The 16,131-nt window shown below is 35.6% G+C and overlaps 1 protein-coding gene across 1 annotated transcript in view; it reads right to left on the bottom strand.

The window, feature by feature from the left end:
- The window catches only part of PSMD14 (proteasome 26S subunit, non-ATPase 14), a 115,591-nt gene extending 103,226 nt beyond the window's left edge, over positions 1-12,365 (bottom strand). Inside the window, exons 1-3 of the mRNA XM_081262222.1 lie at positions 11,995-12,365; positions 5,326-5,454; positions 2,248-2,299 (exon numbers count right to left, since the gene is read on the bottom strand). Coding sequence (XP_081118348.1) covers positions 2,248-2,295 — 48 coding nt within the window. The 5' untranslated portion in view covers positions 2,296-2,299; positions 5,326-5,454; positions 11,995-12,365. The remainder of the gene's footprint in view (positions 1-2,247; positions 2,300-5,325; positions 5,455-11,994) is intronic.
- Between the last annotated feature and the right edge of the window lie 3,766 nt (positions 12,366-16,131).

Below are 16,131 nucleotides of genomic sequence, written 5' to 3'. Positions count from 1 at the left end.
TTTGCTGTTGTTGCTATTATCTTTTGGTACTGGAGATTGAACCCAGGGGCACTTAAACACTGAACTATATCCCTGACCCTTTTTATTTTTTATTTTGAGACAGGGTCTCATTAAGTTGCTTAAGGCCTCTCCAAGTTGCTGAGGATGGTCTTAACTTGTAATCCTCCTGCCTCAGCCTCCCAATTTGCTAGGATTACAGGTGTGGGAGACTGACAGGCAACTTGTCCCTATGTGTGACAGTTTTACCTTTTCCTTTAAATGGCAAGACAATAACATTGCCCACTGAGTTAGAGCAACTTGTGTCTCTTTTTCTCCTACAATTGTTTGTTACACTTTACCTAATGGAAAAAAAAAAAAAAGCTATTAGTAATTCAAAGATCTTTGAGTTCTTAAGAGCCAGGGGGTCTGTGATAGAGCATTATGAAGCCTGTGATCAATCACCATCACCAAAATAAAATAGAGATCTTTGACTTATTAACAATACACCTAATATTTCGTTTGTTTATTCAAAAACAATACACTTAATATTTCATGTTACAGAAGTAAAACTAAGTATTTGTCAAGTTAGTCCTACAAGAGTAAAATCAAATTTTAGGGAAAAAATTGATTATCTATTTTTGATAAAGGAGATACCACAAATATAAGAACTCCACAAATTATTCTTTTGAGAGCTTGTCATCTAATTGGGGAGATGAAATACATACATGAAATGACAGGTTCTTAAGCAACATTTTTGTAAGTTTCAATAAGAATACAAACTAAGGATTATAAGGGCTAATTAAAATCATCAGGAACTGATAAAAAATTATGGAACAACCATTTCATTTTCCATTTAATAACAAAGATTTGCAATGGTCATCCAGATACAATATCACTTAATCTGTAGCCATTACTTCATGTCCAGGATTTTCCAGCATAGATTTATAATTTATTGCATCTAATACTTAAGGAAAGTTATTTGTTTATTTAAATATGCTGCATCTTCTGTTAAGAATTTTACTAAAAGCATTATCTTTATCTATAATTTGAAGGTAAATTTGCAGTATCTACATGCCACTCCAGCTCATGACTGACATTTTTAAGTGCCAAAGAATGGATTACAAAAATGAAGACTCATGAAGAAATTGGTTGACAGCAAAAAAGAGAGAAAGAGAGAGAGAGAGAGAGAGAGAGAGAGAGAGAGGGGAATATTTAAAACTAACAAAAGTAAACAATATAACTAAAGTCTGTTCAAGCACAGAATATAGACTCACAAAAAGATTTCGTCTTTCTAAAGGTGAAAGATGAACAGACCTAATCAAAGATTCTGTACAAGTGATTCAAAAACAGAAAATTTCATTAAGTCTCAAATAAAATTGTTTCTTACAGTAAACATACCTCACTTGGAATGAAGGAAGACAAAGTCATCAATTAGTGATACAGAAAGGAGAGAAAGTTGGTAACTAAAAGGACTATAAAGTTATGTTATAAACATTTCTAACATTTGGTCATAAAACAATAATTACTTAAAAGTCTCAGAAAAGGAACAATACATATCATTTTTTCTGTCAATTAACATTAGGGAAATGGAAGAGCAGAAAGATAATCAGAACTTAAACTAGGAAAGTCTTCTTTAACTAAGGACAGAATATCCTGAGATAGAAATCTATCTACAGGCCATTTTCCTAATAGTATGGAACAAAATAGATGATCATATAAAAACTTATTTAATGAAAATGTAAAAGAAATCATATATATATGTGTATACACACACACATACACATACATATATATATGAAATTTAAAGGAAAAAAGAGATATTACTCATCAATTCATCTAGGTATAATAATGAACAGCAGGAATTTTTCAGTGTTAAGACTCTACATACAAACAGTCTATGGGTCAATTGTCTAGTACTGGTAGTATACCATGTTCACTTTTTCATGTGTCACATCTAAAGTTTACAATGTAAATTTGGAAATAAGATGTTTTGAGTTCTTTTTTACTAAAAGGCAAATTTATAATCTCACATATCCCAAAATTTTAAACAAAACAGAGAAAATTCTTATTGCCAGGAGAAAATTACATTAAATGAGTCAAAAAATTTCCCACTTGTTACAGTGTTGCAATACAGCAGCCACTAATAAGGTGATCTTACCATTAAGTTACCTCTTGAGTGATTTTCTTTGAAGTAGTTTCTTTCCCTTTGAATAACTACAGAAAAGCTTATAGTTTACACACAAAGAAATACTCATTCTGTATACTAACCTGGCCCAGTCCAGGCATACCTCCTCCAAGTCTAAGAAGTCTGTCCATATTTCTAGAAAATAGAAACAAAGGAAAACGTTTCTAAGCACAAAAGTGTTTGCTCAATTGCTATCTATATAATTCACCTTCAGTCACTCAGTATGTCAAAAATATTGGTGGTAATTACAACACAACATCAGACTTCCTGTTAATTAACACCACATATTAATTCAAGAAGCTGTCTTCCATGCTAATTAACAGACCTTATTTCACTGCTTTGGTTTTGGGTTATCCCCAGTTTTAAAGACAAGCAATCTTAGCATACTTTCAAAACTTTGCTATCATTAAGTTAATTATATTTTCTTATTGTTATCTAATAAAGTACCCGAAGGAGGAAAAAGTGCCTGAAATGCTTATCATATGTATGATTGAATTTCCTTCAATTTGTCCAGAGTGTACAAATAAAAATCCTCACTTTTAAATTAAATTTTAACATCCTCATTAGTAAGTTCTGTGCTAATTAACTTACAGCTTGTCAGTTATCATCAAAACTACATGTGAAAGACATTGTGAGCAGATTATGGATCTCTGAATTAGCATCAAAGGCTTTTTAAAATGAACTCATTATACTAAAAGAAATACTAAAGAGTAAACATTAAGTGCATTAAGATAGTGTTCTAGAACCTAAATAGATATTTTCTGTTATTTCAAATGTTGTAGTGATGTACATCTTTTTCACTAAGGAAATCCAGCTGCTGAATTCAAAGTTAATTGATACAAAGAAGATTAATTTTGAAATATCAATCTGACTTATTTCCAATGTTTAGAATACAGAAGATAAACTTGAGAAATTAACAGAAGAAATAAAGAAACTGCAAGTGTTATCCAATGTCGAATATACAAATAGAAGTCATAATTATTATTTTTTTTTTATTTAATTATTTTTTTGGTTGTAGAGTCTTTTTGAAAACTCTAAGAAAAACACCTTTGGAAGAAAATAATTTTACTGATAGCTACACTGCTGAATCAAGATTTACTGCTGGGGCTCGGGATGTAGCTCAAGTGGTAGTGCGCTCACCTGGCATGTGTGAGGCACTGGGTTTGATCCTCAGCACCACATAAAAAATAAAATAAAATAAAGATATTGTGTCCACCTAAAACTAAAAAATAGATATTAAAAAAAAGATTTACTACTGATTTTTCATAGTTATTTAATAGCTATGGTATATCTGCATAAACTTGACCTAAGTAACATTTTATTACAGTAACTAATTTCCATCATTTATACATCTTCTTTTTTCAAATTATTTTTTAAAAGGCCTTGGAGCTGGGCACAGTGGTGCACACCTCTAATCTGAGCAGCTAGTAGGCCGAGACAGGAGGATTGTGAGTTCAAAGCCAGCCTCAGCAACTTAGCAAAGTCCCAAGCAACTTAGCAAGACCCTTTCTCTAAATTAAAAAAAAAAAAGAAAAAGAAAATAAAGAATTTTTCTGCTTGAAAACTGCTATAATGCTTTAAAATTCCTTTTCTTCCTAAGTGTTTACTTTATAAAATGGTTTTACCATAAATTATACTTCAAATTAAGCGCTAAGGGATTAGCCATTTTTCCATGTTCTATTAGTTGGAACTACCATATAAACTAAAACTCAATAATGTACTTATGATCTTTATATTTCCACCTAATCATGTCTGTTGAATAATAACATTTTAATTTTGCTAATTTAACAATGATAATATTGCAAACTTTGTTCATAAATTCCACACATAGAAAGGTTCACAAATGGTACAACCCTGGACTCTTCACAAAACATATACACTCACGTAACTATTATCTAGATAAAGAAACAGAACATTACTAAACTTCAGAAATGTTTCTCAAGCCCCCTTCCAGTTTTGTTTTTTCAATATTTTTTAAAGTTGTAGATGGACACAATACTTTTATTTGTTTATTTATATGTGATGCTGAGGATAGAACCCAGTGCCTCACACATTCGAAGCAAGTGCTCTACCACTGAGCCAAAACCCCCGTCCCTAGTTCTCTTGTTTTTAATTTCACATAACTGGAATCATATATACTTTTGTGTCTGGCTTGTTCCATTGAGCATGTTTGTGAGATTCAGAACAGATAAATTCATTTTCAAAAATGAAAGGTCAAGAAAACTTCATAGTCGAGACAAAATTTCCTCTTTATAACTTTAATTTGTCCCCCCAATAACATTTACCAATAAAATCTCCATTAAATGCTCATTAAAATTCCTCAATTCAAATATAGCATTCAATTCATAGCACTTTTGTGTTTGTGTGTGTATAGTACTATGGATTGAACCCAGGGCATCGTCACAGGTGTAGGCAAACACTCAGCAACAGCTCCAGCCCTTTTTATAAAATTTTACTTTGAGACAGGGTCTCACTAAGTTGCCCAAGCTGGGCTTGAACTTGGGATCCTCCTGTCTCAGGCTCCAGAGTAGCTGACATTACAGGAATGTGCCACCATACACAGCAATGTGTAGCACTTTTGAAAACCTGCAGACAAGAAAAAAAAATTCTGCATATTTTAAAATATGAAAAACATTTTATCTAGAATATAATACCAAAGAAGAAGGAAATTCTTTTGGATTATTTCAAGTTTATAAAATTAAAGAACCACTGGAAAGAAAAATACAACGAACTTCAGAATAAATATATTCAATATAGGCCAAAGTTGATTCCCAGGTGTGTTCAGTTTGTCTATTCCTCCTATGTTGTTTCTGAAGACTTTACACAGACTCCAGATGCTATGAATAGAAATGAGCCATGCGGGGAGCAGAGGGAAAGAAAATCTGGCAGGTCAAATTTGTGTTTTGAGAAAAATTAGATGTCTCAACAAACAAGAAAAAAAATCAGCATATTAAAACATTTAAGGGAGGATGACCATATTTAATAAAAATATGAACATCTGGAAATGAAACATATTGATCAATATTTCAAATAATCCTACTTTTTAAAATCTGATTATCTATCACATAGTCATAATTTAATGTCAGGTAAAAATAACACATTTTCATAGTATTTATCATATCCTGCAATACTTAAAAGTAAAATACATTCTTAAACCTCACCTGTTCAGTAACTATAACTCTTAAGGTGTTAAGCTATAATTTCTTGGGTTTGACAAATTTCTTCTTAATTCAAACTCTTGCTAATTCTGGCAGGTATAATTTTTCCCAAGTATTTATTTTCTTTCTCTCCTAAAAAAAGAAAAGAAGATACAATTATTTTGAGAATTAAGGAGGATATTTTTATACCAAAATCTTTTAAAGAAGCAAAATTCCTAAAAATTAAATGAAAATAATTTATTCCCCTTGTGCTAGGCACAGAATCCAGGGCCTCATGCATGCTGAGCAAGCATTCAACATTAAGTTATATCCCCAGCCCTAAAATTGTTTAATCATCACTTCCTGAGAGCACGGAATGATTCATTATCCCAAGCAGCTACAGAGCACAGTGATTAACCCTGCATCCAAATTGTTTGTATATTCCATTTTTGTGTATTAACTTTAGGAACTGACATTTTATGGCTTTTAGTCTTTCTGGCGGTCTTTCAAAGAACAAAATTTATATTTTTAAACAGAACAAAATTAATTCGATCATGCAATTAACATGTTAATTACACACTACAAATCTATGATGTATTATGGGAACTTAGTGATGTCATTTTTCTTATACTTTGAAAATTTGCTATTCAGCATTCTTGGAATTCATTCACTATTTCTTAATTATTCATGACCATGCCCAAAAAGTTTAAAATAAAGAGAAAATGAAATAGTAAGAACTATATAAAATAAGGCAACAGTGAAACAAATTATAGCACTGAATCATCCTTCAGTTCTGCTTGCCCAAACCATTGATTCATCTTTTTTAAAAAGATGTAAGACTAAAGACACCATTTTGTAATCTTTTAGGTTTCACTGAACATAGCTGAGAATTTAAAATTTTTCATTTTCCACCCATAATGGCAATGGGAAGAGAATTAACAGAGAAAAAGGTTCATAATTATTAAAGAAACACAAACTGAAGGCAAAGAAACAGGTTAAAAGCACTCAAGTTTCCACTAATGACAATAAAATGGATGGTGGGACTGGGATTGTGGCTCAGCGGTAGAGCGCTCACCTAGCAAGGGCAGGACCCGGGTTCGTTCCTCAGCACCACATAAAAATAAAGGCATTGTGTTGTGTCCATCTACACTTACAAAGTAAATATTTAAAAAAATAAAATAAAATGGATGGTAGTGATGATGGTGGTTATGGATGGTGGCAATTCAACAATGCAAACACACTTAATGCCACCAAATTATACAAAAAATAATTAACATGTTAAATTTTATGTGGTGTATATTTCATACCCCACACCCTAGCACACACACAAAGTAAAGCAAGTGTAAGAAGAAAAAGCAGAAGTACTGACATTCCAGTACTTCTTTGTTGTTGAGAACTGTCTTGCACAATTACGGGATGGTTGTAGCATCATTGGCTCTCTACACACTATATGACAGTAGTGACCACACAGTCATGATAATCAAAAATATCTCCAAAAAACCAAACATGAAGGCACAGCCTATAATCCCAGAGACACGGAGGCTGAGGCAGGAGGACTGTAAATTTAAAGCCAGCCTGGACAAGTTAGCAAAAATCTGTCTCAAAATTAAAAATAGAAAGGTCCAGGGATATAGTTCAGCAGTAAAGTGCCATGGGTTCAATCCCAAATACCATTAAAAAAAAAAAAAAGTATCCAAATATTACCAAATCACTCTCAATCGAGAATCAAGGATGTAAAGCTCAAACGGCATGCATCTTAAGAAGGCAATATCCTAGATAAATTTTCTCAAACTTAAGAACCAAAAAAGTGCTGGAACAATTTGAGAGTTCTTTCAAAAGTTAAAACACAGAGTTATCATATGACAGACCAATTCCACTCCTAGGAATATATACCCCAAAGAACTGAAAATAGGTCCTTAAAACAAGTACAGGTACATGCATGTTTATAGCAATACTATTCTAAATAGCCAAAAGGTGGAAACAGGGCTGGGGATGTAAAGTCAGAAGTATAGTACTTACTGGCATGCTCAAGATCTTTGGTTAGGTTCCCACCACAGAAGGGAAAAAAAATGCTTATAATCCAAATGTGCACCAAAGGACCAATGGAAAGCAAATTCTACTACATACATACAATAGAATATATGGAATATTATTCCACTATAGAAAGGAATGAAGTACCAATCAATACATGTTACAACTTGGTGGAAGTTCAACATTCTGCTGTGTGTAAAAAGACAGGCATAAAAGGTCACTTATCATGTGATCCCACTTACATAAAATATTCAATAAATCCACAGAGAAAAAACACAGAATGGTGATTTTAAGAGAAAAAAGGAAAATGGAAAAACTACTTAATGGATACAGAATTTTATCAGGAAGGATAGAAGTGTTCTGAAACTAAATTGAGGTTGTAATTGTACAACATGGTGAATGAACTAAATGATACTAAACTACTCACTTTAAAATAGTTAATCTTATGTGAATTTCCCCTCAAAAATAGATTTCTAAGACCATAAAAGAAAAAAATAACAGTCTTATATAGTCAGTCATCCAACAAGGAGTTCACAGCATACTATTTTGCAGTAAGCCCCTGTTTTGCTAAAAAGATAGGTAATGTATTCTGTAATCTTTTATCATGCTGCCAGTTTATGCATGGACAAACGCTAAAGTGTACACAAAGGTGAATAAATAAGAAAGAAATAATGTAGAAAAAAAGTCACTGGACTAATTCTAACTGGTGTTTATAAATCTAAAAATAAAAATGTTGCAATTACAGAGCAAAGATGATGGCTATTCTCTACTGAACAACCTTATGAGTTGTCAATGTATTATAACTGGAAAAATAAAAAAGCTCTAGAGATGGATAGTAGTGATGATGGTGGTTATGGATGGTGGCAATTCAACAATGCAAACACACTTAATGCCACCAAACTGTACAAAAAATAATTAACATGGTAAATTTTATGTGATGTATATTTCATACCCCACACCCTAGCACACACACAAAGTAAAGCAAGTGTAAGAAGAAAAACCAGAATTAATAAGCTAAGGACTACCAGAGATGTATATGAACTTTTGTGGGGTTTTTTTGGTAGTGTTGAGGATTAAACCAGGGCATACACATGCAAGGCAATCACATGCTAGGCAATCACACTAGCACTGAGCAGTTACTGTAAACACTAGAGATGTATTTGAACACAGAACTGATCTTTACCAGACAGCTATGTTCCAGGTTTTATACATAATGACTGATGAGCAGTTAATTACATTCAAAGAATGTTGCCTTCGAATGTACATATACCTTCAAAATCAGGAAAATAGCCAGGCGTGGTAGCACACACCTGAAATCCCAGTGGCTCGGGAGGCTGAGACAGGAGGATCCTGAGTTCAAAGCCAACCTCAGCAATGGCAAGGCACTAAGCAACTCAATGAGTCCCTGTCTCTAAGTAAAGTACAAAAAAGGGCTGGGGATGTGGCTCAGTGGTCGAGTACCCCCGAGTTCAATCCTAGGTACCAAAAAACAAAAACAAAAATAAAACCCAGAATAAACATTTGTATTTGCTGTGTGTAATTTTATTAACATTTCTAATATAATTGTTTTTCACTATCCCCTTATTTTGCTTTCTGCATTTTTGTAAAATGACCTAAAAATGCAAAAACTAAAAAAGCTCAAATGGATCCAAATGGGAAATGGTAATGACTATTTTCCCTGGAGCTATGACTCTGCAATTAAGAATGCCAGGATTCAAATACTGGCTATAATACTTATCAGCTCTGTTCATCTTTCTCAGCCCCAGTTCTCTCATCTACAAAAGGGAAATAAATACAGTATCTCGTAGAGTTGTTTAGAAGATTAAAGAAGACAATGGACTTAGAAAAATTTTTAACAAAATCTCTGACAAAAAAAAGTACACAGTGAATATTAGCTTGCTATCATTAGCACCACCAGTATGCAATAAGCTTAGGTACCAGTGCAGACCCACCTTCCTCACAAAGTTTACCATTAATGGGTTTCAAAACACCAGGCATGTTTCATAGTACTAAATTAATCATATTGGAAACAACAACTTACATTTTGCAGAATTTAGCAAAGACATTCACAAAGTGTTACACTACAACCTAAAACAGAACATTTTTAATTTGTATACATAAAAACAATATAAAAGTATAGATTTTTACACCTATCAAAAGCTGAGGTCTTAGGCTGGGGACACAGCTCAGTAATAGAGTGCCTGGGTACAAGAGGCTTAGGGTTTGATCCCCAGCACCACCAAAAAAAGAAAGAAAAAGACTCAAAAGATCACTCATAATAGGATGAACTTTATTTAAAATATTAAGACTATAGTAAAAAGTATTTATACCTAATATAACATCATATATAAAGTTATGTTTAGACTCCTAATTGGCAAAAATAAATACTACTACTTTCAAATGTTGATGACTCCTCACTTTTTCTTAATCTCTCAAGTTAATATCTAATAGAACTTAATATTGTTTGATCATGTACACACTAGACTTAAAATAAATTATTTAAATATTTATAGATAATTAATGGAATCATGGAAAACTCTAAAAAGCAGATGCTTTAAAATTACATTAATTTGGATTTTTTAACTTTTTAATTTTTTAACCAGGGATATTAGTATCTCAAAAGTGTATAATACAAAATCATGATATCCTTACCTATTCAGGCTTATCACTGTTTCCTAATTCATTGTTCATTTTTCACTCCCCAATCCATTCTGCAGTTAAATACTATTACTTATCCTGAATAATGCTAAATCCTTTTCAAACTACCCCATATTTATGATCTCACTGTATTTCTAATTCCTCTGTTCTGATTTGTAAAAAGTAATTACGAACTTTTTCTCACTCGACATTTTTGAATAGAAAAATTAGAAAGAGTTAACATTAAACTTAATTATATAAATAGGATTTGGAAAGCAAGATTATTCCCCAGTTTAGAAGAATCAGGATAGAATTAAAATATCTAAGTGTCTAATTACAGCATTCAAGTAAAACATTTATTGAGTACTAGCTTGTGCACCCAAGAAATTTAGTGGCTTATGTTGAAATATAAAATGTCAAATGAGCCCAATCAGGTAGCACAAGCCTGAAATACCAGTGGCTTGGGAGGCAGAGGCAGGAGAAGCCATCCTCAGCAACTTAGGGAGGCCCTAAGAAACTCAGTAAGATGCTATCTCTAAATAAAATACAAAAAAGGGCTAGGGATGTGACTCAGAAGTTAAGTGCCCCTGGGTTCAATTCATGGTTGCAAAAAAAAAAAAAAAAAAAAAAAAATTAAAAATGTCAAATGAGTGCAACAAAGGTATATGAGAAGTTCATGAGCAAGAATTCACATTGAGTACTCAGGTAAGGCTTTCACAGGTGAACAAGGACTTATGAAAAGAACATTCTTAAAAAAGCACAATTGCTTCTTGTTACTGATTTTCAGTGGTTCCGAACACAGATATTAAGCAATAAAAATGGGATGAACCCATGTCAGAGGTTCATAAAAAAAAAAAATCCAGTTTTTCAATTAGAATGGCAATGTAGTATTTACAACACCTTGGAGGGAAAAGAAGACTGAAGACTGAAAACTTTCTTCTCTTGGCAAGATTTAATTTTGTTCTGGGATAAATTCAAGACAATAGTTAGGCTTTCCAATAAATATCACTTCACTAAACACAATTGTAGTTAATTCTAGATCACTATATATCTTAATCTCTATACATGCACAATAACCCATGGGATTTGTTTAAAACGTAAACTTTTAATGAACTACTTGGTTGCCTTACGTCAAGGGCCACCACAATGTTAATTATCTCCCCTGAAACTGTGATCAGTTTTTTATTTCAACATTATCAATGTTGGCTTTATTCGCATTAAATCAGCATCATTAAGAACATACTTTTGTAAACAGAAAAAGCAAAAATCATTTTCACACTAAAACCATAATTTTCTGAGCTAATTTTTCAAGCATTAATGTTTGATTATTTTGATTTCTAGAAATTTTCAGTCAGTCATTGGATTTGTATGTAGACTTTCGAAAATTCTACATATTCTTTTGACAGACACTGAGCTGAGTTTCCAAGAAAATTAAGTTCCAAGAAGTAACATACAACTGATTACCGAAAGCAGTAAATGTAATCAACTCACCAACCACTATGCAATAAGGGTGACATTAAAACATAGGTTACAGGCACAATAAGAATAACTTTATTTTGAAGACATTACGTCTCCGAGGGTTTCTGGGGTTTGTAGGGAATTTAAAACCTAACATGCAAAAGGAAAGGGTCAAAGTTTACAGAAGGGACAAGTGATAAAGCAAAGTTTTATCCTCTCTCCCTTGCTACCCTGACTGCTTTTAAGTTTTTCAAAGCAGGAGCAACTATCGACACAGCACAAAGAGGTCATAAACAAGGTTTTATCTGTATAGGAAGAAGAGGTTGAAAGCTATGGTGAATTCGGCAAAGCAGAAACGGTTGCAGGAAGGAGACTAAATGCAGACCAGACCCTGCCAGAGACTCCGAGAGGCTGGCGAAGAGTATGAGGGAGCCTGAGATCCTCCCTCAGGGCCCTGGCCTCTGGTAGCAACTTGGCTGGGCGGCGTGACTCAGGAAAGCACGGGGCTGACGGCGGCCTAGAGCGGCTGCCTCCCCGGACGTGCCGGGCCTGACTTCTCAGCCTCACCTGAAGGCGGACGATGTGGGAGGTCGCGGTCTGGACCCTTGTCTAGCCTTTGCGGTGACGCGGCGGCAGCAACAGTTCAGACTCGGCCGGCTCTGGCTCCGCGAACCGGCGATGAATCAGCCCGATTCCATTCAAAAGAGTCGCCCGGGCCCCTACCGTGAACCACTTCCGGGTTCACTACTCTACTTCGGCTTCCGTTCCCCCGACGGCCAATTAGAGATGGCGCGGGAGTCGGTCGGGTGTCCCGGGAGGAGCGCGCTGTGCAGGCGGCTCGGGCTGCGTCTCTTTGTGGGGGGCGGGGCGGAGCGGAGGGGTGTGCGAGGCGGAATTTGGCTGCTCCGGCACCACGGATATCCTTTCTCTCTCTCTCTCTCTCTCTCTCTCTCTCTCTCTCTCTCTCTCTCTCTCCTCTCTCCCTCTCTCCCTCTCTCCCTCTCTCCCTCTCTCCCTCTCTCCCTCTCCCTCTCCCTCTCCTCTCTCTCTCTCTCTCCCCTCTCTCTCTCTCTCCTCTCTCTCTCCCTCTCTCCCTCTCTCCCTCTCTCCCTCTCTCCCTCTCTCCCTCTCCCTCTCCCTCTCCTCTCTCTCTCTCTCTCCCCTCTCTCTCTCTCTCCTCTCTCTCTCTTCTCTCCCTCTCTCTCCCTCTCTCTCCCTCTCTCCCTGTCTCTCCCTCTCTCTCCCTCTCTCGCCCTCTCTCTCTCTCTCCCCCACCCCAGCTGGTCTTACTAAATTGTTCAAGCTGGCCTCGAACTTGGTATCCTCCTGCCTTATTCTCCAGGTCTGGATATAGTCTCTGTTTAGGACGCCATGTTTAGCAGTTACCACTGTTTTTCACAAATATGTTCCAGATAACAAACAAGCATGTTTAAGGCATTCCTAAATCAAGAATGGTGATTAATCAAATGGATAGAAGGCTAGGAGAAATGACAGCGTCTATATAAAAAGCTATTGGGGTTTTTGTTTTTTTATTGTTGTTTGGTTGGTTTTGGTACTAGGGATTGAACTCAGGGGCGCTCCACCACTGAGCCAGTACCATTTTTCCCCCCAGTCTATTTTGTACTTTTATTTAAAGACAGGGTCTCACTGAGTTGCTTACCGCCTCGCTCTTGCTGAGGCTGGCTTTGAACTCCTGTCTCAGCCTCCTGAGCCTCTGGGATTGCAGGCGTGCTACACTGTACCCCACAAAAGCTGTGTTTTAAATCACACAATTACCCAGAATTTCTCCTCTAAGACACTCTACTCATTAATAATAATTTTATTTGGATCCATTTCTTTATGATTTCCCCCCAAACCTGTGCCTACTGGTTACTTTTGTATATTTGGAGGGGAATGGTTAACAGGAATTGAACCCACGGCTAAGATACATCTCCAGCCCTCTTTATTTTTTATTTTGAGGCAGGGTCTTTCTAAATTGCTAAGGCTGGCCTTGAACGTCCATCAGCCTCTCCAGTCACTGGGATTACAGTGTGGGTCAAAGCACCCAGCTACCACTTTAGTCTTAACTCAGAATTTCTTCCTCTTTTTCTTAAGATTACTACTGAATTAATCTCCCTGTTCTCCCCACCTCTGTTCTGTCCCCATTCGATCATTTTCCACCTCTTTGACAAAATTTTTTCTGCTAAACATTATAGTAATCTGTCTTTTCTTAAAATTCCACTGTAGCTCCCTATTAAGGTTAAAAACCCCTCCACTTTCTTTAGACACACTTTGCTCCAGTATTTAGCTGTAAAATAAGATTTCATACAAGTTTTGAAAAAAATGACATATTTCCAGAAACCTAGAAGGCAGATACTTTTTAGATGCCCATGTAGGGTATGCACATGCCTAGGACTGTCTGAAAAAAGACCTGAGATGTCCCTAGCTTCTTGTGGGTCTTAAAGCAAGAAGTGAAGGCTCATTGCAAACTGCTTGACTGACTTTTGAAGATATGCCCCCAACACACATAGTAAGCCCCTAAACAAAAACTAGGAGACCTACTGATTTGAAAATATTTAGGAAAACCTCTGTCCAGTCATTAACTGACCACTAAACTAACTATGCAAAGTATTCGGTAGTCACACATAATAAAGAATACAAACTTCTAAAACATGAGTTCAAAAAAGTCACTAAACCAACTACTGTAACTAGCAAGAACACAGCAAACCCTGGGGCGATTTCCAGATTTATCACATTATATTATTTAAAATGTCAAATTTTCAAATTAAGTAAAAGTATGGTACCAAGAAAAAAATCAATGATAAAACTATCCCTGAGGAAGCCTACATGTTGGATTTATTAGATTAAGTCTAAATCTGAAAGGAGGTGTGGCTGAGGGGTAGAATTCTTGCCTAGCATATGTGAGGCCCTGGGTTCAATCCCTACTACCACAAGAGAGAGAAAAAAAGTGACTTTAAATCAGATATTTTAAGTATGTTTACAAAGCTAATAGAGACCATGTCTAAAGAAAGTATGAGAAAGATGTTTCACCAATAATAATAATGAGAAATTACTTTTTAAAAACCTGGAACAGTTATACAGTTGTTAGCAATTATGCAAGAATTAGCAAATTTTAATCTGGGTTGGTTGAGATTTTCTAACTGAGGAACAAGCACAATGAGAAGCTCAGAAGGAGAAGAAAAAGAGAAGGGCACACATAATACTTGAAGGAATAATGGCCCCAAAACTTCCTTTTTTTTTTTTTTTTTTAAGAATGGACCTCACTACATTTTTTGGGTTAGCCTCAAACTTTAGATCCTCTTGCCTTAGCATCCCAAGTATGCACCACCACATGGGGCCATATCTCCCTAAATTTGATGAAAACCATTAATCTTCACATCCAAGAAGCCAAATAAATGCCAAGTAGGATAAACACAAAGATATCCGGCCTAGACACATTATAATCAACCTGTTAAAAGTTGAAAGTTAAGGGGCTAGGGTTATAGCTCAGTTGGTAGAGTGCTTGCCTCGCATGCATAAGGCCCTAGGTTCAATCCCCAGTACCACAAAAAGGAAAAAAGTTATAAGCAAAGAGAATCTTGTCAGTGGTATAAGAGAATCTACTCACCATATAATCCCCAATAAGATTTGAAGCAGAAGCTGTTAAAGCCAGAAGACAATGGAATGACTCAATAAAAATGCTGGGGAGGGATAGACCATCAAACAAGAATTCTAGCCAGGCACAGTGATGCACACCTGTAATCCCAGCAGCTCAAGGAGACTGAGAAAGGAGAATCAGGAGTTCAACGCCAGCCTCAGCAACAGGGAGGCACTAAGCAACTCAGTGAGACCCTGTCTCTAAATAAAGTACAAAATAGAGGTAGGGATGTGGCTCAGTGGTCGAGTACCCTTGAATGCAATCCCAGGTACCAAAAAAAGAATTCTAGCTTCAGCAGTATTATACTTCAAAAATGAAGAAAATTATTCCCAAAGTATTTGTATAAACAGAAAGAATTTGTCACAAGGAAATCTTCCCTACAAGAAATATTACAGAAATCTTCCCTACAAGAAATACTACAGAAATCTTCCCTACAAGAAATACTACAGAGAGTCCTTTAAGCCAAAATGGAAAGACTTTAGACAGTAATTGAAATCTACATGAAAGAATAAAGAACATTTTAACCCAATCAATAAATGGGCAAAGGAACTGAACAGGCACTTCACAGAAGAAGAAATACAATCAGTCAACAAATATATGAAAAAATGTTCAACATCTTTCACAATTAAATGCAAGTTAAAACTACACTGAGATTTTATCTCACTCCAATCAGAATGCCAATTATCAAGAATATAAGTAAGTGTTGGCAAGGATGGGGGGGAGGTACACTCACACATTGATGGTGGGAATGCAAATTGGGGCAATCACTCTGGAAAGCAGAATGGAGATTCCTCAGAAAATTTGGAATGGAAACACCATATGACCCAGTTATTGCACTCCTTGGTTTATATCCATAAGACTTCAAATCAGCATACTACAGTGATGGAGGCACATCAATGTTAACAGCATCTCAATTCAGAGTAGCTAAGCTATGGAACCAACCTAGGTGCCCTTCAACAGATGAATGGATAAGGAAAATGTGTTTTATATACACAATAGAATATTACTCACCCGGGCTGGGATTGTGGCTCAGCAGCTAGAGCACTTGCCTAGCATGTACGAGGAGG

The sequence above is a fragment of the Spermophilus citellus genome (assembly GCF_964194105.1).
Source record: "Spermophilus citellus genome assembly, chromosome: 11".
In the NCBI taxonomy this organism is placed as follows: domain Eukaryota; kingdom Metazoa; phylum Chordata; class Mammalia; order Rodentia; family Sciuridae; genus Spermophilus; species Spermophilus citellus.
Note: the sequence above shows the minus strand (reverse complement) of the source record. Positions and strands in the feature narration are given on the sequence as shown.